Here is a 26,392-nt window from a genome sequence, read left to right as displayed (position 1 = left end):
AAAATCGGCAGTGTATCAAATACTTGTTCTCCCCACTGTATGTATATATATATATATATATATATATATATATATATATATATATATATATATATATATATATATATATAAACCTATGGTCCCATGTCATTAAGTCAGGTGGAAACATTAAAGATGCCTACACAGAGGTTTGTTTCGGATGATTAAGACGTGTCCCACTGGAACTACTCTTGACAGTATTTTAAGTCGTTAATCAGATTTAATTGGGAGTTGAATTGATACCTAGACGGATAATCACTGAGCTCTCTTGAATAACCTTTCACAACCACTGTCATTGTTATCAGCACAGTATGGCACCTCGGCACGGTAGGGCAAAAAGGTGGCGCTGGCCAGGTTTCCAGCAATTCCACTGAGTATGAATATGATGGAGATACGCAGCCAGCCAGCGAGTTTCTCTAGGTCTCTGAGCACAGTCATCTGAAAGCACACAGACACGAGACAGTGCAGCAAGCTGCACACACACACACAGGTGCGACAATACAAAGGATAGACACAACAACACAAAGACAAGCAAAGGCAGAGTCAGACCGCACCCCAGCATTGGCACAAACAAATCAGAATGTATTAAAGTAATTATTTCCACAAAAAGCTTCACTTTCATCATCTATATACTCCTGTCATATGTTTGTTCCATGAAGCTTTTCTTGACTACTCACTCACTTGCCTTGCCTCCACTAGATGGCCCAAAACCTCTCAGAACTAAAACCAATCCAATGCAGAACCCACGGCTCCATTAAGGCAAAAGCTCGCATCACACATTCTTCTGACAATCACTACATATGGTACATTGAAAAAATTGAGATGTTCGTTGCAGGTGTCTGCGTGCAAGGTTTATATTGGTATGAACATTCATTCCTTGGAGACATATATATCAAAAAGTGTCCTTTGGGTCTCCATACATTATTAGGAAGGAAGTTTTTTGTAGACTCTTGCAGCATAAAAAAATATGGAGCTCACTTGCTTTTGGTAACCATAGACAGTAATATTATTTGCACCCTTGCACTTTTTTCAAATAACTAAAAATTTTCTCTAAAAATAGGTTGAAATTGACAAAAGTATTTGGTCTCCACAATTCTTTATTTCACTGTTAATATTACAGAACCTTTTTTTTGATTCAGAACTTAATGTATCCTTTTAAATGAGAAAAAAAAGAAACGGCATTGACAAAATTATTGACACCCTCAACTTAATATTTGGAAGCACAGACTTTGGACAAAATAACTGCAGTCAAGTGCTTCCTATACCCATGAATGAGCTTCCTCCACCTCTCGACTGGCAGTTTGGTCCATTCCTCTTGTGCAAACTGCTCCAGTTCTCCCAGATTTGAAGGGTGCCTTCTCCCAACTGCTGTTTTCAGACTCCTCACAGGTGTTCAATGGGATTTAGATCTGGACTCATTGCTGCCCACTTCTGAACAGTCCAGCGTTTTGTCTTGAACCATTCCGAGCCTGGTGTTAGCTTAGTGGTTAGGCTGCCGGCTTGGGATCCTAGGATCCTGGGTTCGAATCCCGGTCGATCGCTGAATTAACGCCAGGGGGGTTGACTCAGCCTGTCATCCTTCCGAGGTCGGCAAATTTGAGTACCAGTTCACTGGTAATTCCCTGTGTGTCGCAAGGGGCGACGAACAGGGTTGGTGGCAGGAAGGGCATCGGGCCATAAAACATTGCTTCAAAAAGGGCCATGGTGCCCAAAAAAAGGCCAACCCCTGCTCTGCGGGGGGAAATGGCCTCTAAAGGTGGTTCTTCATTCCTGGGTGCTTTTTGAAGTGTGTTGGGGTCATTTTCCTGCTGCAAGACCCATGACCTTTGATGGAGACCCAGCTTTCTGACACTGAGTTGAACATTGCGCTCCAAAATATCTTGGTAATCTCCTGATTTCATGATGCCATGCACACATTCAAGGAACCCAGTGAACCTCCTCCATGTTTGATTATAGGGAAGGTGTTCTTTTCTTTGAAGGCTTCATTTTATTTTCTGTAAACATAGAGATGATGTGCTTTACCAAAAAGCTCTAATTTGGTCTCATCTGTGCACAGGACATTTTCCCAGAAGGATTTTGGCTTGTTCGGGTGTGTTTTGGAAAAACTCCATTTGGGATTTCTTATGTCTCTCTCTCAGCAGGGAGGGCCCCTTGGGTCTCCCACCATATAACCACCTTTCATTGAGTTGGCGACAGATGGTGCGAGTTGAAACTGTCATACCTTGTGTCTGAAGGTCAGCTTGAATCTGTTTGGCAGTTGATTGAGGTACTTTCGCCACCATTCAAACAATCCTTCGCTGCAATCTTCGATCAAGTTTTCTCTCTGGCGGCCACTTCCAGGGAGGTTGGCTACAGTGCCATGGGCCTCAAACTTCCTGATAACATTGCGTACAGTGGACACAGGAACCTCAAGGTCTCTGGAGATGGACTTGTAGTCTTGAGATTGTCCATGCTTGGCTACAATCTCGTGTCTGACCTCCTCAGACAATTCTCTGGTTTACGTTCTTTTCCCCATGCTCATTACGGTACACACAGTGACACAAAACAGCAGAATGACTCCTTTTCCCTATTCAAACTGGTTGAATGAGTGATTTTTACATTGCAGGCACATGCAACTCACCACAGGTGAGTTCAATTCCAAAGTAAAGAAGAATCACCTGCTTGAAATCTAATTATTTCTAACAAATTCTAAAAGGTGCCAATTATATTGTCCGGGTCATTTTAGGATTTTTTGTGGAATAAGCTAAGATTTAGTAATTTTTTCACCTTTTTTTGTTTTGTTCCACTGCAAACCAAAGAAATACATTTGCGCATACCAAAATATTTTTTTATTTCAACAATTTTCTGGAAGAAATGGTGCATTATTTGAAAAAAGGGCAAGGGTACCAATATTTTTGGTCACGACTGTATTTGTGTTACGGCAGGTTTGGTAGTCACAACAAACCTAGGACCAATGTGGTAGTTCCAGCATGGTTCTAGAACTACTTGGTAAGTGAAGATGCTGACAGTCACCAATCAGAGATGGCACAGACTCACTAACGAAGACCTGGAATTTGATTTATTTGTTGTCTATTCACTGCTGTTCTGTCCCTACCATCTCTACCCTTAATTAGTCTGAGATTCCACCTACTCTTCCTACCAACTACATCATTTATTGTCCTTCCACTCTTCCCTCAACCTTTCTCGACTTTTCATAAGCACTCTGACCCTCTTTTTTTCTTTCTTCTTGACTTGCTTACACTTTGACCTTTTATTCCATCTCATATCCCAATCCCGGAGACCCAATCGTACCCAGCATGCAGGAATAAAGAGAGCCACAGGCGATAAAATTGATCAGGCACATCTTGGTTGAGGAAGGGAAGCAGGCCGCAAACATCCCACATGCAGTGTACCTACAACAAAAATGCAAATGGAAAGATTTGATGACGAGATCAACCAAAAATTCTCATAAATTCGTGAGATTATGATAATATTGTTATGATTTTGAAGTGTCTTTGGTGGTGTTCATTCCAACTGTATGTGTATTTGCTGCTCAGGGCTACCTGTGAGCATAGACTTGCTTCGTTATGGAAGTAGCCGTCCATGAAATCGCAGTATTCCCGTGACGTGATCTCACACCTAGACAATAGCAACAATAACAAAAACACAATGGCCTTCTTTCATCAATAAAGATAAACATATTGCACTGGTTTCTCAATTCCTTCAGCTCAGGCTCTCTGCATTGAGCAAAATGGTGCCCATTTGGAGCATATCATCAACCATCGACGTTGTCACTGATTTAATTGAAAAATTGTCAAATTTATTTGGAGACAACTGATCTTTTCAGTGATATCTTGACTATGAGTGAGTTACACTATCTGCAAATTTTGTTCAGTTTGATTGGATAATTTTAAAGTTATTAAACATTATTAAACGTTTTGAGTCACCCTGTGTATAGAGAGGAGAGGAGGAGAGAGGAGAGAGGAGAGAGGAGAGAGGAGAAAGGGGAGAGAGAGGAGAGAGAGGAGAGAGGAGAGAGAGGAGAGAGAGGAGAGAGGGGAGAGAGGAGAGAGGAGAGAGGGGAGAGAGGAGAGAGGTGAGAGAGGAGAGAGGGGAGAGGGGAGAGAGGAGAGAGGAGAGAGGAGAGAGAAGAGAGAGGAGAGAGGAGAGAGGAGAGAGAGGAGAGAGAGGAGAGAGGAGAGAGAGGAGAGAGGAGAGAGAGGAGAGAGGAGAGAGGGGAGAGAGGAGAGAGGAGAGAGGGGAGAGAGGAGAGAGGAGAGAGGGGAGAGGGGAGAGGGGACAGAGGGGAGAGGGGAGAGGGGAGAGGGGAGAGAGGAGAGAGGAGAGGGGAGAGGGGAGAGAGGAGAGAGGAGAGGGGAGAGGGGAGAGAGGAGAGAGGAGAGAGGAGAGAGAAGAGAGAGGAGAGAGGAGAGAGGAGAGAGGGGAGAGGGGAGAGAGGAGAGAGGAGGAGAGAGGAGAGAGGAGAGAGGAGAGAGGAGAGAGAAGAGAGGAGAGAGGGGAGAGAGGAGAGAGGAGAGAGGAGAGAGGAGAGAGGAGAGAGGGGAGAGAGGGGAGAGGGGACAGAGGGGAGAGAGGAGAGAGGAGAGAGGAGAGAGGGGAGAGCAGAGAGAGGAGAGAGAAGAGAGAAGAGAGGAGAGAGGAGAGAGAAGAGAGAAGAGAGAGGTGAGAGGGGAGAGAGGAGAGAGGGGAGAGAGGAGAGAGGAGAGAGGGGAGAGAGGGGAGAGAGAGGAGAGAGGAGAGAGAGGAGAGAGGAGAGAGGGGAGAGAGGAGAGAGGGGAGAGGGGAGAGAGGGGAGAGAGGGGAGAGAGAGGAGAGAGAGGAGAGAGGAGAGAGGGGAGAGGGGAGAGAGGAGAGAGGGCAGAGAGGAGAGAGGAGAGAGGGGACAGAGGGGAGAGGGGAGAGGGGAGAGGGGAGAGGGGAGAGGGGAGAGAGGAGAGAGGAGAGAGGAGAGAGGAGAGAGAGGAGAGAGGAGAGAGGGAGAGGGGAGGAGAGAGGAGAGAGAAGAGAGAAGAGAGAGGAGAGAGGAGAGAGAGGAGAGAGAGGAGAGAGAGGAGAGAGAGGAGAGAGAGGAGAGAGGAGAGAGAGGAGAGAGAGGAGAGAGGAGAGAGGGGAGAGAGGAGAGAGGAGAGAGGGGAGAGGGGAGAGAGGGGAGAGAGGGGAGAGAGAGGAGAGAGGAGAGAGAGGAGAGAGGAGAGAGGGGAGAGAGGAGAGAGGGGAGAGGGAGAGAGGGGAGAGAGGGGAGAGAGAGGAGAGAGAGGAGAGAGGAGAGAGGGGAGAGGGGAGAGAGGAGAGAGGGCAGAGAGGAGAGAGGAGAGAGGGGACAGAGGGGAGAGGGGAGAGGGGAGAGGGGAGAGGGGAGAGGGGAGAGAGGAGAGAGGAGAGAGGAGAGAGGAGAGAGGAGAGAGAGGAGAGAGGAGAGAGGGGAGAGGGGAGGAGAGAGGAGAGAGAAGCGAGAAGAGAGAGGAGAGAGGAGAGAGAGGAGAGAGAGGAGAGAGAGGAGAGAGAGGAGAGAGAGGAGAGAGGAGAGAGAGGAGAGAGAGGAGAGAGGAGAGAGGGGAGAGAGGAGAGAGGAGAGAGGGGAGAGGGGAGAGAGGGGAGAGAGGGGAGAGAGAGGAGAGAGGAGAGAGAGGAGAGAGGAGAGAGGGGAGAGAGGAGAGAGGGAGAGGGGAGAGAGGGGAGAGAGGGGAGAGAGAGGAGAGAGAGGAGAGAGGAGAGAGGGGAGAGGGGAGAGAGGAGAGAGGGCAGAGAGGAGAGAGGAGAGAGGGGACAGAGGGGAGAGGGGAGAGGGGAGAGGGGAGAGGGGAGAGGGGAGAGAGGAGAGAGGAGAGAGGAGAGAGGAGAGAGGAGAGAGAGGAGAGAGGAGAGAGGGGAGAGGGGAGGAGAGAGGAGAGAGAAGAGAGAAGAGAGAGGGGAGAGAGGAGAGAGGAGAGAGGAGAGAGGAGAGAGGGAGAGAGAGAGAGAGAGAGCGAGAGACTGACTTACAGGCCTTTAGTTCCGATGCAACATGGATGCCCAGTCACCGTACAGTCCATCTGTGGAAAGCCCGTGTGGTTTGCTTGCACAGGCTTTGTGCAGATCTAAAAAAATTGCATAAGAACAAAACAAAATACCATAAGAAATGCAATACATTAAATATATATATATATACACAGACTTGGCATTTAATATGGAATATTTTTTTTGTGGGGGTGAACTTACTTTTCAAGATGACTGAGAACCAAAAGTTCATGAGAATTATGTTGAAATTATTCTAGATTTTGTTAATGTGACCTTTAAAAGAAACAAAAACCACATTTGACATTTTGAAGTAAATAAATTGATCCTTGAAAGTGATGTAAACTTATATCGAACTCAATTCACAGACAGTACTGTGTTAAACTTCTGTACGTTTTCCAGAAGTATCTCTTTATTTTGCACATTAGCCAATTTTTTTTTCAACAAAATCAAAAGTTAAATTATGACTGGGATTACGGACTGTAAAATTACAGTTCAGTACTTCGTGTAACCCCCACGAGCATTCAGGAGAGAACATACACGTTGAGGCATGCTGTTCACGAGATTTGCCAAGGTTTGGACAGGAATAGCTTGCCATGTAGTGAAAATAGCCTGCTGCAATTCACGCACAGAGGTCGGCTGCTGGTCCAAGTTGTCGATTTGACGCGTTAATGCTGCCCACAAGTTCTCTATCGGATTCATATCCGGGGACATGGCAGGCCACTCCATATGCTCGACACCACGGTCAGCAAGAAAATGTTGGATCATGCGAGCACGATGAGGCCGTGCATTGTCATCTTGTAAGACAAAGTTTCCTCGAAAGGCTGTACAAGCAAATTGAAGGAATGCTTCTTCCAGAATGACCCTGTACTTGAACTGGTTCAGGTTTCCATTCAGAACAACCAGGTCAGTTTTGCCCCCTGCATGAAAAGCAGCCCAAACGGTCACCCCACCACCTCCAGCTTGGACTCTTGGCATAATACAATCTTCGTTGTAGGCTTCATGCACTTGTCTGCACACTCGGTTGCGGCCATCTTGACAATAGACCAGAAATATAGACTCGACACTGAAGGTCACATGATTCCAGTGTCCTGGCTGCCATTGACGGTGCTCTCTGGCCCACTGCAATCGACGCTGGCGGTGTTGTCTGGTCAGGCGTGCCTTTCTCAGGGGATGCCTGGCACGATAGCCGGCTTGAACCAGTCGTTGGTTGACTAGCCTATTAGATACAGGCACATTTGTCAGTTGCTGCCACTCAGCCCGAAGCCGATTAGCTGACTTGGTACGGCCATTGCAGACTAACCGGTGCAGCTGGCGATCATCTCTCCTTGTGGTTCTGCGGGGACGTCCTGGCCTCGGTATTGGAGTAGGGACACCCCTCTGAGCCTTTCGTTTCAGGATCCTTGACACCTGACCTTGAGTGATGCCATACTGCCGAGCAATAGCACGCTGTTTCATGCCAGAATTTCGTAAAGCCACCACTCCATGACAAACAGCATTGTCGAGTTGACGGACCATCTCCAGAGGAAGCGGCAATAACTTTTGTAGATGTGCAGCAGTTGTTTTCCACTAATACAGAACGCAACAACCCTTATATACCCGATTGTGGAGCCAATCGTCAAATGTACCTGTCCTTACATTTTGTCACGCCACCTGTGATATTATCCTGTTATTGACTTCTTGCTGCGAAAGACAATCAGTGACATGGTTCTTTTAACAAAGAAATCACCAAAGCGTAAAAGAAACTCACCAGATTGATATACTGAGTTCAGAAAGTAAACCCAAGTCAAGAAAAAAAATATTCCATATTAAATGCCAAGTCTGTATCCATATATATGTATATATATATATATATTACAACTATGGATAATGGCTGAGGGTGAGAAGTTTAAATGTGTGGAAGCTTGAAGCATTCTGGGGAAAATGTTTCATCTGGAGAGGAGATGGATTTTATTTCATGAAAGATTAATAATTGAAAAGGCAACTAGAATAAGTGCCTCTTGATCAGAGAAAGCCAGGTGAATGATTGTACCAGACAGAAGATTGGGGGTGTGCCAAAATAGTCTCATTGTGATGCGGATTCTGGGATGTTTGCCCATGACTTCCAGTTGACTGTTGGTGCAGAAATACTGGCACGCAGTGTACTTTTCAAAAGGCATCGTCGGACCTTTTAAGATATACAGGAGCTATATCAGATGGGATGACTGGAAGAACATACCGTGATTCAACACTCTGCCAGTGAGGACCCCATTTCATCACTGAGTCCCACTCAATAAGTATTCAAAACTCAGACTAGACAACTCAAGGATGAGTGTGCTACCTTTGAGCTATCCTGTCAGTCCAAAGAATAAAAGTGACAAATTAAATAAATGTAGATATATATTTGTGTCTTACTCGGTGTCTTACTCTTACATGAAATGCAAAGAATACCTTTTGTTTTTTCCTTGAGTTTTTCTTATTATTATTCTTCCACCCTATTTTTGACCTTTGAAAACTTTAAAACGAACGTTCTCAGCAACTGTTGGTTCGATTGACACAAAATTTTCACCAAGTGATTGGCTAGGCATATAGAATTTTTTTACTGCCAATTATAACATCATAGGTCACGTGGTATGGGCGCCATATTGGAAAACACCTTCAACTTTGCCCCTCTACATCTCCGAAACGACTCAATGGAGAAAATCGAGTCATTGCTCATTCTAAAGAACTCTGCAATGGGACCAAAAACATGTTTATTTAGGATATTAAAAGTGCTAACGTTACGAAGTTAGAATTCGACAATTAGACACCTTGATGGCACGAAATGATTTTTTCTTTTACATGACCTTAGTGAAAAAGAATTCAGAATGCAAAAAAATTCGATATCATACATCACATTGTTTGGCCGCCTTATTATTTTTCGTGAAAAACACTAAAACCCCTTTTTCTCTGCAACCGCTGAACAGATCGAGCCCAAACTTTGCATGCAGAATTGCATGCCGATGACGAACAAAACGTTCCCCCATGACGACGTCGTACGTGCATCGTTTAGGGGTTATGGTGTTTTTAAGCATTAATTTTAAATCCTATCTCCTCCCTGATTTTTGAAGATATCAAGTGGAAGCTTTACACAAATGGTCACCATGTGGGTTGTTAAACGTTACTTGGGAAGTTTCGATAAGTCACATGGTTTGGCCGCAATGAATAATTGAATGGAAATCTTAAAAAGCTTCTAACCATTGAACCGCTGCATTGATCGACTTGAACGTTTAAGGTAATGTAACTCTCATCAAGGGGAATACGTGTTTAAAATTTCAACATGATTGGTTGTACAGTCTGGAAGCCTGAAGTCGTTATAGTTGAAAGAAGAAGAAACGCAACACTTGTTTTTTTCTCAGGCCAAGTAACTGATTGGTTTCCTGCGTTCGCAGCTTCGCATACCCTTGGTGATTTCGTGAAAAGATAAGAACTCGAGGAGAAGAATAAGGTAAGTTGGAAGTTTGTGGGATTAGTATTTTTAAAGTTATTGTCGAATAAAGAAATGGCACTTTTGCTGAGGGCCGTGCCTTAATTTCACTTGGCGCGATTCGTGCAGGATGTGTGTTTGGGGATGTGTGTGTGTGTGTGTGTGTGTGTGTGTGTGTGTGTGTGTGTGTGTGTGTGTGTGTGTATATATATGCATGTGTGTGTGGGGATGTGTGTGCCTGTGTGTATGGAGATGTGTGTGTATGGGGATGTGTATGTGTATGGGGATGTGTGTGTCTGTGTGTGTGTGGGGGGATTGTGTGTGTGTGTGTGCCTATGGGGATGTGTGTGTGTGTGTGTGTGTGTGTGTGTGTGTGTGTGTGTGTGTGTGTATGGATGGGGATGTGTGTGTGTGTGTGTGTATGTGTGTGTGTATGTGTGTGTGTTTGTGTATGGGCATGTGTGTGTGTGTGTGTGTGTGTGTGGATGTGTATGTGTGTCTATGGGGATCTGTGTGTGTGTGGGGGGACGTGGGTTTGTAGGTGTATGAGGATGTGTGTGTGTGTGTGTGTGTGTGTGTGTGTGTGTGTGTGTGTGTGTGTGTGTGTGTGTGTGTGTATGTGTGTGTGTGTGTGTGTCTGTGTGTCTGTGTGTGTGTGTCTGTGTGTGTGTGTGTGTCTGTCTGTCTGTCTGTCTGTCTGTCTGTCTGTCTGTCTGTCTGTCTGTCTGTGTGTGTGTGTGTGTGTGTGTGTGTGTGTGTGTGTGTGTGTGTGTGTGTGTGTGTGAATAAAAGAGAGAGACAGAATTGTGAGGAACAGAAATGAAAAAACGAGATGTGTGTGTGTGTATGGGGATGTGTGTGTCATGTGAAAGTGGGGTTGTATGAAAGCGGGAAGGTGGAGGAAACCGGTCATCACTGCCAGCAGTTATAAAGTAGCAGTTCTAGTTGTCCTATTTTTTTTTAAATTGAAATTCACCTGAAATAAATCTGAGATCCACTAAATGTGACAGGCTATACAAAGAAGAAGAAGAGGAAAAACTGGCCGAACCTTCACCTAGTCCTGAAACAAAGGAACCTCTTCACCGGACCACTGTGCAGGAGGAGGTAACTAAATTTTCCTACCCCCATTAGGTGTTTTTTAGGAGACACATCTCCATACTGGATAGCTGTTTTCTTCAAAAGGGAGCTTATCCACCCTTTGTCAGGTTTTGTTTGTAGTCCTGGCAGGTGTCACAGTCAACCTACCCACTAGCTGAGCCAGTGAGGGCTGTCGGTTTATTCACAGACAACCCGCCCATGCGGCAGGTAGTACTGGGTTACACCTTACCAGTGGCAGTCACAAAAGACTGACCGGACATTGTCAAAACAATTTGAGCAGCCCTTATATGTTTAGTGAGAAGGATATTCGTTGGCTTGAAACAAAAGTGTGCTTGCAATCTTAAAATACGACGAGACAAGTATGAATTTGTTATTAAAAGATCATTTTGTACCATGAGAGGCATGACACGACACGCTGCTTGTGCAAATCAAACTTGTTAAAGCTACAATTTACAAATTTTACATGGTGCCAGTCGACTAATTTATGTCGGATGTACAAGGTTACTGAGTAGTGTGGTCGACGAACCGGCCATTGTGTAATGTTGTCCGGCCATTCATGAGGAACTGCAGATGCTGGTTCTTCACAAGTCCTGATAGATAAACAAATACAAACAAGTGCAAAGCCAAATGGAGGATTAAAGCATGACATTGGTTTCATCTTCAAGTCAAAAAGAAAATCGCACCCGTGTGTACGAAGGAAGCGGTTCAGTTTGGCATTTTTAACATGAAATAGGCAAAGCCTATAAACGAAAAAAACCTCTTAGAATTACCCTATAGAACCATTTAGAACCTTTCAGAATTAAACATTGGTGGGTTAGAAAGGTTCCTCTTCATTTTTGACGGACAGACAGACATAGTCAAATATTGAATATTGAAACTGCTTAAAAATCCATAGTGGGCACATGAATCAACGAAAACTGCAATCAAGGGTGAAAAAGATCTATATATATATATATATATGTATATATATATATATATATATATAGGCAAAGGATATATATATAATTATATATAGATATATATATCTGTATTTATATATATATATATCCTATATATATATATGTATATATATATATATATATATATATATATATATATATATATATATATATATAATCGTTAGATTAAATAAGACGCGGACGTAGCTTCAGGACGTCGATCTTTAATTGTCGACAAGCTTTCGACCAACAAAGGTCTTCTTCTGAGTCTACAAAAACAGCAGGCATTTATATCAGTCAAGTACGTATGGTGATATGTGTGTGAGATGTGTGAGGTGTGTAGAAAATGCATACAGAAGGAAGAGCCACGCCAAAGTTCACTCACCAGCCCCAAGTTCAACGGAAGTGACCGTTTGCGTTACAGTTAGGGTGCACGTGCATATACAAATATAGAGATATACATACATAAACACACAAGCATATATTCATATCCCATTTATATTCATATAATATATTTATATATTTATATAAATGACATATAAAGGTAGAATGAATGAATGAATGAATGAATGAATGAATGAATGGGTTACGGTTAACAATTTGATTGGGTTGATGTAGTAACATGCTTTAGTCATCAAAATTTATGCCATGAGGGACTTTTGTCCGAAGTTTGTGTTTCCAAAAGGACTCACGTTTCAGAATCGTGGTGTGTGATCGATTTGTGATTGATTCAATGGCAGAGATCTGAATGTCATTTATAGAGTGATCTGGTTGATTAAAGTGTATCGTGTAAGGTAGAGATTTGCCCTGACTGGTGTGGAAGTTATTGATTTCTGACCGGGTGTTATTAAATCGTGTGTAGAGTGTATTTTCAGTTTTTCCAACATATTGTTTGGTGCACTTTTGGCAAGTGATTAGGTATATGACCCATGTAGATTTGCAGTTCATATAGGAGGTGATGGGGAATTTTTGTCCAGTGCTAGAACTACAGAATTTGTTTCCTTCTAGTAAATGCTTGTGAATAATACATTTGTTTGCTGTGCATTTATAGAAGCCAGGGATCCTAGTTTCTTTGTTGTGGGCCTGTGGGTGCTTTCCTTTTACCAAGAGGTCCCTGAGTGTCCGACCACGTCGAAATGATGTTAGTGGAGGTTGAGGAAATGTGGTGCCGAGTGTTTCTGATTGATGGAGGAGAGGAAGGGCCTTATTCAGAATACTTGGCAATTGGGATGAGGTAGCAGAGTAGGTGGTTACCAGTGGGACACGGTTAGTTGCAGATTTGGGTTTGTAAGTCAGAAGGTTTGCTCTCGGTATGTGTTTTGCTCGGGTTATTGCTGATTGCACAGAGTGAGGGTCATAGTTTCTTGCAATGAAGTGTGTTTCTAATTGGCAGAGAGAAGTTTCTTCTGCCATTTTTGTTGAGCAAATGCGTCTTACTCTGAGTGCTTGACTGTATGGTATGCTTGCAATTGTATGTTTAGGATGAGATGAAGAAGGGAGAAGGTAAGAGTGAGTGTCTGTTGGTTTGGTGTATAGTTCTGTTTTGAGTCTGTTATTTTGAAGCGTGAGTGATGTGTCTAGAAAGTGAACTTCGGACTGTGAGCTGTCGAATGTGAACTTGATGGTCGGATGAATCAAATTTAATTTCATTTTGGAATTGTGCGAGACTACGGGGGGATTTTGACCAGATGAACTGGATGTCATCAATATAACGTACCCAGGATTTTTCCAAGATTCCGTGATGAGGTTGTGCATTGATCTTGGCCTCTATCATTCCCATGAAGATGTTAGCGTACGATGGTGCAACAGGGGTACCCATAGCGGTACCTTGAGTTTGAATGTAATGTCGTCCGTTGAATTGGAAATTATTCAGTTTGAGTGTCAGTTCTAATAGGCGCATAAGGTCTTGAGTAGGTGGTATTGGGACTTGTCGTGTATCGAGGGCTTTGCGGCATGCAGACAGGCCTTCTGAATGTGGAATATTAGTGTAGAGGGATGTAACATCTGCTGTGACTAAAATGGTTTGGGAGTTGAAAGGTGAGTATATTCTGTTCAATCCTTGGATGTGGGTCAGAAAACTGGTTGTGTCCTTGAGGTATGAGGAGAGCTTCAACACGAGAGGACGTAAATGACAGTCAACAAATTTTGATATGAGAACAGTTGGACATGTGCAGCCAGATACGATTGGTCTACCTGGGTTGTTTACCTTGTGTATTTTAGGAAGAAAATAAAGGTTAGGGCAATGAGGATCTTTCGGAACCAAGCGAGATTTGATGGTTTTATCCACCCGAATAGAATCTACTACCCTTTTAACCTCTTCAAGATGTAAAAGGGTAGGGTCGGATGGGAGCTCTTTGTAAGTATCACTATGTAGTTGACGATTACCTTCTGCAACGTAATCGGTAGTCGACCTAATGACAATGCCAGTACCTTTATCTGCTGGCTTTATGACTATCTTTTCATTGTTTTGGAGATTGTGAAGTGCTCGTCGCTCTGCCTTTGTAAGATTGTCCTTATGTCTGGAACAATTATATTTTTGTGCCACCTTTTCAATTTCATTGCTCACTTGTTCCATATAGACATGTAGATATGGATTGTCAACACGTGGTGTCCAGGTGCTTTTTGGTTTAGGTAAAGTGAGTTGTGGTGTATTAGTTTCGGTGTATGTGATTGTATGCGTGGTTGTTGGTGTTGTTTGTTGTGGCGTTGATGGTGCTGGGTGTACTTTAGCAAAGTGTGCCTTTAATGTCATTCGCCTACAGAAATCTTTTAAATCTTCTTTCAATTGTAATTGGTCTATTTGTGGAGCGATTGGGCAAAATATTAAACCCTTAGAGAGCAGGTTTATTTCCGCCTCACTGAGGGAATGATTGGAAAGATTGATGATCCCGAGTTTAGGTAGATCTACAAGTTTGGTTGCAGTAGAAGTTCTATTGTTGTTGGTTTGACTATTTTCAACCTCAGCTGTGTTCATTTCCATGGAGGAACGGTTCTGCATGTAATGATGTCTGCGGTTTGTGTATTGTTTTTTACGATAATGTCGATTTATAATATAATATAATATAATATATAATATATAATCACTTTCTAGACACATCACTCACGCTTCAAAATAACAGACTCGAAACAGAACTATACACCAAACCAACAGACACTCACTCTTACCTTCTCCCTTCTTCATCTCATCCTAAACATACAATTATTGCAAGCATACCATACAGTCAAGCACTCAGAGTAAGACGCATTTGCTCAACAAAAATGGCAGAAGGAACTTCTCTCTGCCAATTAGAAACACACTTCATTGCAAGAAACTATGACCCTCACTCTGTGCAAGAAGCAATAACCCGAGCAAAACACATACCGAGAGCAGACCTTCTGACTTACAAACCCAAACCTGCAACTAACCGTGTCCCACTGGTAACCACCTACTCTGCTACCTCATCCCAATTGCCAAGTATTCTGAATAAGGCCCTTCCTCTCCTCCATCAATCAGAAACACTCGGCACCACATTTCCTCAACCTCCACTAACATCATTTCGACGTGGTCGGACACTCAGGGACCTCTTGGTAAAAGCAAAGCACCCACAGGCCCACAACAAAGAAACTAGGATCCCTGGCTTCTATAAATGCACAGCAAACAAATGCATTATTCACAAGCATTTACTAGAAGGAAACAAATTCTGTAGTTCTAGCACTGGACAAAAATTCCCCATCACCTCCTATATGAACTGCAAATCTACATGGGTCATATACCTAATCACTTGCCAAAAGTGCACCAAACAATATGTTGGAAAAACTGAAAATACACTCTACACACGATTTAATAACACCCGGTCAGAAATCAATAACTTCCACACCAGTCAGGGCAAATCTCTACCTTACACGATACACTTTAATCAACCAGATCACTCTATAAATGACATTCAGATCTCTGCCATTGAATCAATCACAAATCGACCACACACCACGATTCTGAAACGTGAGTCCTTTTGGATACACAAACTTCGCACAAAAGTCCCTCATGGCATAAATTTTGATGACTAAAGCATGTTCCCACATCAACCCAATCAAATTGTTAACCGTAACCCATTCATTCATTCATTCATCATTCATTCTACCTTTATATGTCATTTATATAAATATATAAATATATTATATGAATATAAATGGGATATGAATATATGTTTGTGTGTTTATGTATGTATATCTCTATATTTGTATATGCACGTGCACCCTAACTGTAACGCAAACGGTCACTTCCGTTGAACTTGGGGCTGGTGAGTGAACTTTGGCGTGGCTCTTCCTTCTGTATGCATTTTATACACACATCACACATCTCACACACATATCACCATACATACTTGAATGATATACATGCCTGCTGTTTTTGTAGACTCAGAGGAAGACCTTTGTTGGTCGAAAGCTTGTCGACAATTAAAGATCGACGTCCTGAAGCTACGTCCGCGTCTTATTTAATCTAACGATTATTTATTCAATACAAATGAGACGCCCTGCTCGTACTTTGGAGTTTCTACTATTTCTTACAGTTATATATATATATATATATATATATAGATATATATATAGATATATATATATATAGATATACAGTGGAACCTTGACTTACGAGTTTAATTCGTTCCGTGACCGAGCTCATAACTCAAATTGCTCGTATCTCAAATCAAATTTCCCCATTGAAATGCATTGAAATGCTATTAATCCGTTCCAGCCCGCCAAAAACCACACCAATTTTGTTTAAAATATACAGTATATATAAAAATATCTCGCGCTTTATATTTCACCTGTATGCAGCATACAAGTTGGCAGGATGGCCTGGACTGGAGGTACGCACACTTGACTCTAAACTGTCCAGCCTGGGTTTGAATCCCGACCCAGCTATAACCTGTCATGGGTGAATCACAGGCAGGGTGATTCATCAATGTGTGTACCGCTAAACTGGGCGCCCCGTTTGCGTCCCATTAGTTGTTGGATGTTAAGGATCTCACCGTGTTTTCCACAAAGAGAAGGCGAGCTATCGCCGGCACTCTGAACAAGTTGTGGCCTGGCATGCTCTTCTCCTCTGCCGTTATATACGTCCTCCTCGGCACCTCGCTCATGTTTTTCGACGATTGCGTGTTTTATATCCAAGCACAAGTTTTATATAAAACACGACGATTGCGTGTTTTATATCCACAAGTTGTGGCCTGGCATGCCCTTCTCCTCTGCCGTTATATACGTCCTCCTCGACACCTCGCTCATGTTTTTCGACGATTGCGTGTTTTATATCCAAGCACATCATCCTCTTCTTCTTCTCAGTACCGTGTTTTCCACAAAGAGAAGGCGAGCTATCGCCGGCATTCTGAACAAGTTGTGGCCTGGCATGCTCTTCTCCTCTGCCGTTATATACGTCCTCCTCGGCACCTCGCTCATGTTTTTCGATGATTGCGTGTTTTATATCCAAGCACAAGTTTTATATAAAACACGACGATTGCGTGTTTTATATCCACAAGTTGTGGCCTGGCATGCTCTTCTCCTCTGCCGTTATATACGTCCTCCTCGACACCTCGCTCATGTTTTTCGACGATTGCATGTTTTATATCCAAGCACATCATCCTCTTCTTCTTCTCAGCACTGCACTTGCCACTCACTTTCTTAGGCCCCATGGTTAAAACTAAGAAATTTTCCGAAATAACCAAAATGCGAAAACAAAAATGCAGCGCTATACGACAGAGATACGTACTGTACTTGCACGGCAAGATAACCACGTGACCAGAACCCACCTGGTGGCGTAAACTCGAAATAACCAAAATGCGAAAACAAAAATGCAGCGTTATACGACAGAGATACGTACTGTACTTGCACGGCAAGATAACCACGTGACCAGAACCCACCTGGCGGCGTAAACTCGAAATAACCAAAATGCGAAAACAAAAATGCAGCGCTATACGACAGAGATACTGTACTTGCACGGCAAGATAACCACGTGACCGGGTGGCGAAAGCTCGTAACTCGGATCTCGGCTCGCATCTCAAAGCAATAAACCACCCGAGCGACGGCTCGTATCTCGAAAAACTCGTAAGTTGGGGCACTCGTAAGTCAAGGTTCCACTGTGTATATATATATATATATATATATATATATATATACGTATATATATATATATATATATATATATATATATATATATATATATATATATATCAGAGATCTTTCTGGCGGGGTCCTCCCACGGTCCGGGGGTCACCAAGACCAGGTAGTTACCGGGAGGACCACCTAACAGAATTGGGGGCTCGTCCGGGATCTAAAATTGTATAACATAATAAAATAATAATTTTTATTAATTAAAATTAATTAATTAATTATTAATTGGTAAATTTTTGAGAAATTGTGGTAAAGTCTTGGGTGAAGGTTAACAGGTGTTAACGATAGTCACCATGGCGTTTGTTGCACAGAACTTTGCGGTAACACCTAGTGAGGCACAGTTCCGAGCGTTACTAAAAGCAGACCTCTTGAAATTGGCCAAACATTTTAACTTGGAGGTCCGAACTAATTTGAGGACGGCAGAGTTGCAGACCACGGTGATACAATCTATGGTGGGATTAGGAACATGGGACGAGTTACCCTGGCAGTGGCTACCCGAAGAACCAGAAGACGTTGAGCTCCGGAAACTGGAGTTGCAATTACGGAGCCAGGAACGGATCAAAGAAGAGGAAAGGAAAGCAGAAGAGAGGAGAGAAGAGAAAAAAGCATAGGAAAGGAGAGTGGAACGAGAACTCCAGGAAAGGTTAAAAGAAGAAGAAAGGAAAGCGGAAAAGGAAAGAGCAGAAGAGGAAAGGAAAGCAGAAGAGAGGAGAGAAGAGAAACAAGCAGAGGAAAGGAGAGTGGAACGAGAACTCCAGGAAATGATCAAAGAAGAAGAAAGGAAAGCAGAAAAGGAAAGAGCAGAAGAAGAAAGGAAAGCAGAAAAGGAAAGAGCAGAAGAAGAAAGGAAAGCAGAAAAGGAAAGATCAGAAGAGGAAAGGAAAGCAGAAAAGGAAAGAGCAGAAGAAGAAAGGAAAGCAGAAAAGGAAAGAGCAGAAGAAGAAAGGAAAGCAGAAGAGAGGAGAGAAGAGAAACAAGCAGAGGAAAGGAGAGTGGAATGAGAACTCCAGGAAAGGTTAGAAGGGAGAAAAGCAGAGGAGAGGAGAGCTGCAAGGGAACTCGAAGCAGAGGAGAGAAAAGCCGAAAGGGAATTAAAGGAACGTGACATGGCGCTTCAGCAAGAAATTAAATTCAAGAGCTGGATTTAATGAGAGAACGGGGAGAGGTACCACCCTTGCTGACGGGGTCGACACCTAGCCAGAAAACCTGGGATGTGGGCAGACATGTGAGGCTGGTTCCACCCTTCAGTGAAAAGGAAGTCACTCAATTTTTTCCACACTTTGAGAAAGTGGCTCGACAGTTAAACTGGCCGGAGGAGGCCTGGACCATACTAGTCCAAAGTGAGCTGGTGGGTAAAGCTCAAGAGATTTATTCGGCGCTACCAATGGACCAATGTGCAGATTATGAGGTATTGAAGAAGCACATCCTCAAAGCCTATGAGTTGGTTCCTGAAGCTTACCGGCAAAAATTCAGGAATGCCAGGAAGAGGGAGAGTGAGACCCATGTGGAGTTTGCCAGAGTGAAAGAAAACATGTTTGATCGGTGGTGTGAATCGAAAGGAGTCGGGAACGACTTCAAAGCATTGCGTGACCTGATGCTGGTGGAGGAATTTCAAGTGTGTCCACGAGGACATCAAAGTGTACCTGCAGGAAAAGAAAGTACCAAAGTTGTGGGACGCAGCCACCATGGCAGATGATTATGCCTTAACACACCGGATAGGGGTCCACACACCTAGCTCCTCGCCTAGACTTCAGCAGGGGAGTTATGGAACACCCGGTGCGGAGAACGACAATACATGGCGGCGGCCTCGAGAGGATTATGGGGACAACGCGGATACCCCAACTGTTCGAAATCAGAGGGCTACGGGCCCAAGACAAACTTATTTCCCGGGGGGCCCGAGGCAGACCACGAGTTTTTCCTCCGGGCCTACTTGCGCCTTTTGCAAAAAACCTGGACACTTGATGTCCAGTTGTTACCTCATGAAAAGGGACAACCCAGAGCGGAGTCCGACTATTACAACTCCGAATGCGATGGCTAGCGTAAGAAATCGCCCACAGAAGAGTTACCAACCATTTATTTATGAGGGGTTTGTCTCACTCGAGGGAGACTTGACTAACCCAAGACCTGTTAGGGTATTGAGGGACACAGGAGCCCATCAATCCTTAATGCTTGAAGGCATTTTGCCATTGTCAAAGAGTACCGCAACTGGTGATAGTGTTCGGTTACAAGGGATCGGTGGCTGTGTTAGTGCCCCACTTCATGTCATCCATTTGGAATCCGATTTGGTGTCAAGACCGGTCACCGTCGGTTTACAAGCCACGCTTCCTGTAGAGGGAGTATCTGTGATTATCAGGAATGATTTGGCCGGGGGGCAAATTTATGGTAACCCGAGGGTGGGTAAAGAGCCCCGCAGGGGAAATAACACCACCCCAGCTCGGGATGGCGACAAAAGTTCCAAGTTATTTGTAGGGGGACTAAACTTCAACACAGAGGAAGAAGTTCTGACCTCTGTCTTCAACAGATATGGGCCGCTGGTGGAAGTGCGGGTGGTAAAAGACAGGGAAACGCAACGGTCAAGAGGGTTCGGCTTTGTCACGTTTGCAAGCACAAGAGACGCCAGGGAGGCAGAGAAGAATTGGAATGGTAAGGACTTGGAGGGTCGGACCATAACAGTAGGGAAGGCATTTCGTAGGCGTCGAGAGGTCTACAGAAGAGGACCACTTGGCGGTAGTGTTGGTGTTGGCAGCAGCCGATATTACTATGGAGGCTCCCAGAGTTACGGCATCTCCCAAAAGAATGATTGGCAGAGGACTGGCCGAGAAGGAGACCGCCAGTCTGGTGACTGCTGGGACAAGGGGTCCCACCGTAACTGTTAGGAGTCTGGAGAAGTTGAAGCACTCTATATACGGCGGAGCCGCCGAGCCTGGGCTCCTACACGGGCTAACCGTGAATCCCACGTTCTTAAAAGGCGTCCCGGTAGGGAACGTTCCTACACGGACTAACCGTGAACTCCACGTTCTTAAAGGCGTCCATGTAATGAACTTTCCTCCCCAGACTAACCGTGAACCCCACATTCCTTAAGGTGTCCATGTAGTGAGTACTCAGCTGGGCCTGCATCCAAGAGCAACTAGAAGTTGTTGACGCTTTGTCCAGAGTGAATTAATCTGGGGGTTTTTGTGAAATTTTGTTGCTTTATTTTTAAGTGATAACTGTGCCCGGGGGGAACTGAGGATTTGGGGGTGTGAGTTATCGGGTTTGTTTATCAAAGTTGGCCGGCAAAGAAAGTTTTCGCTGGGTTCATACTTTCTTTCTTGAAGGGGGGGAGTGTTACGGATTTATGTGAATTTATGTGAATTACTATTCAGGTCATTGCTTATTAATGTTTATTCTATTAAAGGTTGTTGTGGTTAAATGGTTAGAGGCGCTCTGGATAACATGAGACCGGAAACGGGATGGTGAACCGGAAGAAAAGAAGAAGACAAGGTCCGGGAGAAGCGGCCATCTTCTTCTCATCGCCCAGCTCCGACGCGAGCGGTGTCGATATTGAGCAGCGTGGGGAACGCTGCGTTTGAAAGCCCGTCTGGCGAGAGGAGTTACCTGTGCGGGGTAATTACCGGTTACACGTCAAGTTGCCGTGGGTTCGTGCACGGAACCAAGCGTCCGGCACAGTTCACCTCCACATCTACAAGGACGCGTACGGGTCGCACCTTGGGCCTCGCGCGCTTTGCGAGCCGCGCTTTGCTTTGCCCGCTTTGCTTTGCAAGGAGGTGTGCGCTGCAGCAGCTGTTCCCGGTACGCGACGTACAGGTTTGGAGCACGTCAGCCAGGGGTTCGTTCAACCGCCCGTGTGCGGAGAAGTCGACCTTCACCTTGGTCTGGAGGGGCCCAGAGACATTGTGAGGGACAGTGACCATTGAGGGGTCGTGAGTGGGGAAAGGGGGGAAATATATGAGATGGCCATCTTAGTAATATTGGTGATTGATTGTTGATGGTTGTTGATTGATTGGGGAATATATTATTGAGTAAGCCGGATCCTTGGTGTGGGGTTTCTTATTGACTTGAATTATTGTGTCTTTCATATTGATTGCGCTACGAAAGCATATAAATCAGAGATCTTTCTGGCGGGGTCATCCCACGGTCCGGGAGTCACCAAGACCAGGTAGTTACCGGGAGGACCACGTAACAATATATATATATTTATATATATATATATATATATATATATATATATATATATATATATAAATACAGATATATATATATATATAGGATATATATATATATTTATATATATATAAATACAGATATATATATATATATATATATATATATATATATATATATATATATATATATATATATATACATATATAGGATATAGGATATATATATATATATATATATATATATATATATATATATATATATATATATATATATATATATATATATATATATAAATACAGATATCTATATACATATATATACATATATATATATATATATATATATATATATATATATATATATATATATATATATATACGCACACACATATATGGAGAACAGCAATGTCAGGATTGACAGAGATCTGCAAAAAACAAAGATGTGACAAAACAAACCAAGAGTAGGCTGGGGAATGCTGTGGTCATGGACAGGGAAAAGGAAAGAAAGGAAGTAGTCTGTCAGTTTTGAAATGTGCTGTTCAAGCCAAATGTTAAAAATTCCATGCACTGCAAGAAGAACAAACAAATTGATCAGTACTTGAAGAAACTAGACCACCATGTACAGGGAGGGTGACCAATACATTACAGACACATTATAAATTCAAGATAAATCCTGAGCAATTATATATATATATATATTCTATTGCAGATTATAAAGGACTAATATTATATTTACTACGCTCGGATTTACTAACATGGAGAAGTGGAAAAATATCGAAACAGCAGGGACCCTGAAAATCTGCTTCAAGTCCAGTTCAATCATTCAGGATCATAGATTAGATTTCAAAATAATCCACAATGTTAGGAAATATCCTTCCAGGAACACAATACCCTCATATCCCAAAAGGTGAAACGAAACTCCCAGTGCACAAGCCTCGCCTCCTCCAGGACGACCCAGAAACATCAGTAGATACGCCTAACAATATTACAGTTGTACGTGTGGCTGTTCAGCGTCGTCCACACCGGTCGATAAGAAAACGGTCGTCACAGGCAATGGACATAAAGAGAACCATGCTGAAGGATGACTTGCACGTTTCCATGCAAAATTCAAGTGGTTCACCTACTTAGTGATTTTGATAAATGAAGCAGGATGGAATTTTGTAAAAAAAAAAATCGGATGAGTGAGGAAGATACTGGTTTATTTTGAAAGTAATAATGGCAGATTAATTTCATTTCCAGCTCCCAGGTTATGTGAACATGCAGAATACCCGATTTTTGGCAGAAGAAAATCTTGAGCCAGTCCATCAACAACTGCTACACAGTGAACGTGTCATAGCATGGTGTGGTATTTATTAGGCCTGAGACAAAAGGCCAAAAGGAATTGTTTTGAAACCCTAGGTTACTGATGTAATCTCTTGAGACTGTACTTTTGTATGATATGTTACTATTCTCATTTTCTGTTAAAAGGCTCTTTTTACATTAAATATAAATATGTCAGGTATTTCTTGGCCACCCTATACATTAGAAGTGCTGATGCTCAAACATAAACTACAGTACTGTCAGATCCACGGCCGATGAAGACCAGCCTTGGACGGATAGCCGGTCGGTCTTTACTCCGAGGCGATCAAGCCGAAAATTGGAGGCAATTTTTGGCGCGCGTGGGACAAAAGGAAACGGGGTGCTTGCTTACATGCACGGAGCTCACGGAGCTTATATCCGAAACCCACAAACACAGAAACATGACACAACAAATGAAATGTACAATAATGGATTTAATAAAATTAAATAACAGAAATAAAATGAATGGTGAGGTAAATCTAAATCCTAATTGACGTGCCTCCACATGCAGACTCAAACACAGACAGGGGAATGATAAAATAAAAATAAAACAATGTTCTTTTTCTATCGGCCGGCACCCTTGCTCAACGAGACTTTTAGGAGCTTGCCTGTTGTCGAAGCTCAAAGCCCGACAGGCGGGAAGTGCACAAGATGGCCGCTCCTCTGCACCAGGAAGCCAGGAACGTGAGGTCCTTTTTGAGGGCAGTCCTCCCTCAGGTCCCTCAGCTGTCCGGGGGAAGCACAACACGGACCCACAAACTGCCACAAACACCTCCTCCTCACGATCGCAAAAGTTCACCTGAGCTCCGAAAGTTCTTCTCACGATTGCACACGAGAAAACGTGACCACCCGCCATCAGCAGAGAGAGTGAGAGAGATCGATTCTTCTCCCTCCGTTCTCAAAGTCTCTCAATGATGTCACCCCGACCAATCATGCACTTCGGGGCGGGGCCTCAGGGCCCTCTTGACCGCCCATGATTCCCTGCCTCCACTGGGTGGGGCTTAGTTGCCGATTACGATTCCTACGAGGAGGGGTTTATTGTCTATCGTAATGTCCGGGTCCTGTCGGCATTCATGCCAGTAGTTGTGGTTTAATGGAGCACTCGTTGTTATTGTTGTTGATGTAATTGTAAAGATGTGGTTTTTATGGCCGGCTTGTTATAATTGTAAGAACATAGGGGAAATCACAGGAGGCAATCATATACTGGGGATCACTTCCCTCAGACCCTACCTAATTAGCAAGTCTTCACCCCCTGTGTGAACAACACATAAACAACCTTTATCTCACAGTTTTTCTACTTACATACATTGAGATGGGCTTCCTACTCGCACGCGGTCCATGGTAATTTATACAATCCTGCCTCCACTATGGTATTTCATCCCCTACGCCCACAGACGTAACTGTACTTTGGTCACATGATTATGCATGCAGTAAAACAAAAGTTTGGAGGAGTCAACCATGTTGGGGATGGTTGAGGGAAGAAGAGGAAGAGGCAGAAATTGTATGTGCTGATTGGATTGGGTAAAGACTGCAATCAAGCTCTCTCTACCACAGCTTCGGGAAGCAGTGCAGGACAGGGATGTTTTTTTGGTTTTTTTGTATACAGAATCGAGGCTCGCGTAAGAGCTAAAACATTTAAAATGAAAACATGCACAGACACATAAAACATGAAATGAAGGGAGCAGGAGACAAGAGGGGAGAGAGGGAAGCACACAAGCACAACAACAGAAGAGAACAGGGATGTCGGTAGATCTGTGGAAGGGGGAGGTCTGGGGGAGGAGGGAGGGGTACACGGTACAAAGCAAAGGAACACTTCTAGGAATTTCAGGAAAGAAGTTGGGGATTTAAAGAAGCGGATTTGGGGTCTTTTAACGGGGGTAGAAAAGATCACGCTTTTGGATGGGGGAAGATAAGAGATGGTGGTGAACAGCTGTTTTAAAGACCTGGAGGGAGGAGAGGGATTGAAGAGAGTGTGGGACTTTGTCCCAGAGGCAGAAGTGAAGGAGTGAAGGTGAGCAGAGAGTCTTGATTTGGGCAGTTTCACCAGAAGAGGGTTGTGGCAGATATTGTGTGTCCTGCAGGAATATTTGGGGGACAGAGCACAGACAGAGCAGGGGGAGAAAGGCCAGAGGAGTCAGTAGAAGACAGAAAGACCACCTACTGCCTGCGGTGAGAGAGAGAGAGAGAGAGAGAGAGAGAGAGAGAGAGAGAGAAAAGCCCTCAGAATCAGCTTCATCGTGGGAGATTCCAATGATTCTGAAAGCTTTGGTTTCAACCACGTGAAGCCGAGCTAGGTGTGAGGCAGGAGCACCAGCCCAGAAGAGAGAGCAGTATTCCATTGAGCTGCCGATGAAAGCTTTGTATGTGGTGAGGAGCTCAGAAGTGCCCAGAAAGGACTTCGCATGACGGAGGATGCCCAATCGATGACTGGCTTTGGAGGCTAGCTTGGAAATGTGGTTTTCCCAGGAAGGATCATGGCAGATAGTGAGACCCAAAAGCTTGAGTGACAGAACTTCTTCAAGAGGATTGTTCAGAAAGTAGCAGGGAGGGTTGTCCAGACGGTCTTTTCGGCGAGACAAAGTATGAGTGTGAGATTTGTCAGGATTGAAAGACATGTTCCACTTGTTTAACCAGTTTGTGGTATTGGAGAAATTGTGATATTGGAGTTTGTAGAAATCTGATCAAGAATGCCACCAAAAGTCGGCCACAACTTGACGGAACTAGATATTTATAAACAGTACTATATATGTACAGTATATACATGTCATGCCAGGGGATTTTGTAGACCTCGTACATCTTATCGAGTACTAGCTGAGGTACCTGGCTTCGCCCGGGTTGAATAAGAATGAGACAAATATATGATGAAAAGAACGTGTATATTTTAGAGAAATATCACAGTACATTTCCTACATGACGTTTTTTCAATTTTCAATTTCTCAAAACCTCTGGGTATACAACATTTCTGGTTTTCTTACGTGGTGCCAAGACATAAACATTGCTTGGTTTTCCAACCCTCGAGCAGCCCATGTACAGCTGGCCATGGGCAAACACTTGTTCTGTGAAGTTCAGGCCTACAACCTTCATTGATTGCCCCTGCGCCTGCAGTTCTTCTATCAGCTTGCCTTTGCCTATCTTCTTCCTGTCTTTGAAGCCTCTCTTCTTCTGTTTCTCTGCTTCTTCTGTTTGCTCGCATTTGCCTGTTTTCTTCCTGCCTTTGAAGCCTCTCTTCTTCTGTTTCTCTGCTTCTTCTGTTT

At 43.7% G+C, this 26,392-nt stretch overlaps 1 protein-coding gene across 8 annotated transcripts in view; it reads right to left on the bottom strand.

The window, feature by feature from the left end:
• LOC137417775 (inactive rhomboid protein 1-like) overlaps positions 1 to 26,392 on the bottom strand; it is a 120,001-nt gene that overhangs the window by 13,202 nt on the left and 80,407 nt on the right. For 4 of the 8 annotated variants that reach the window (XM_078785964.1, XM_078785967.1, XM_078785965.1 and 1 more), the window contains exons 13-17: positions 11,082 to 11,145; positions 6,001 to 6,095; positions 3,561 to 3,636; positions 3,310 to 3,410; positions 337 to 490 (exon numbers count right to left, since the gene is read on the bottom strand). In XM_078785964.1, the coding sequence (XP_078642090.1) occupies positions 337 to 490; positions 3,310 to 3,410; positions 3,561 to 3,636; positions 6,001 to 6,095; positions 11,082 to 11,145 (490 nt within the window). The remainder of the gene's footprint in view (positions 1 to 336; positions 491 to 3,309; positions 3,411 to 3,560; positions 3,637 to 6,000; positions 6,096 to 11,081; positions 11,146 to 26,392) is intronic. The other 4 variants (XM_078785968.1, XM_078785969.1, XM_068103676.2 and 1 more) reach the window with 2 other exon arrangements.

The sequence above is a fragment of the Myxine glutinosa genome, chromosome 10, assembly GCF_964187855.1.
Source record: "Myxine glutinosa chromosome 10, kmMyxGlut1.1, whole genome shotgun sequence".
Classification (NCBI taxonomy): Eukaryota; Metazoa; Chordata; class Myxini; order Myxiniformes; family Myxinidae; genus Myxine; species Myxine glutinosa.
This window is presented reverse-complemented; position numbering and strand designations above follow the sequence as displayed.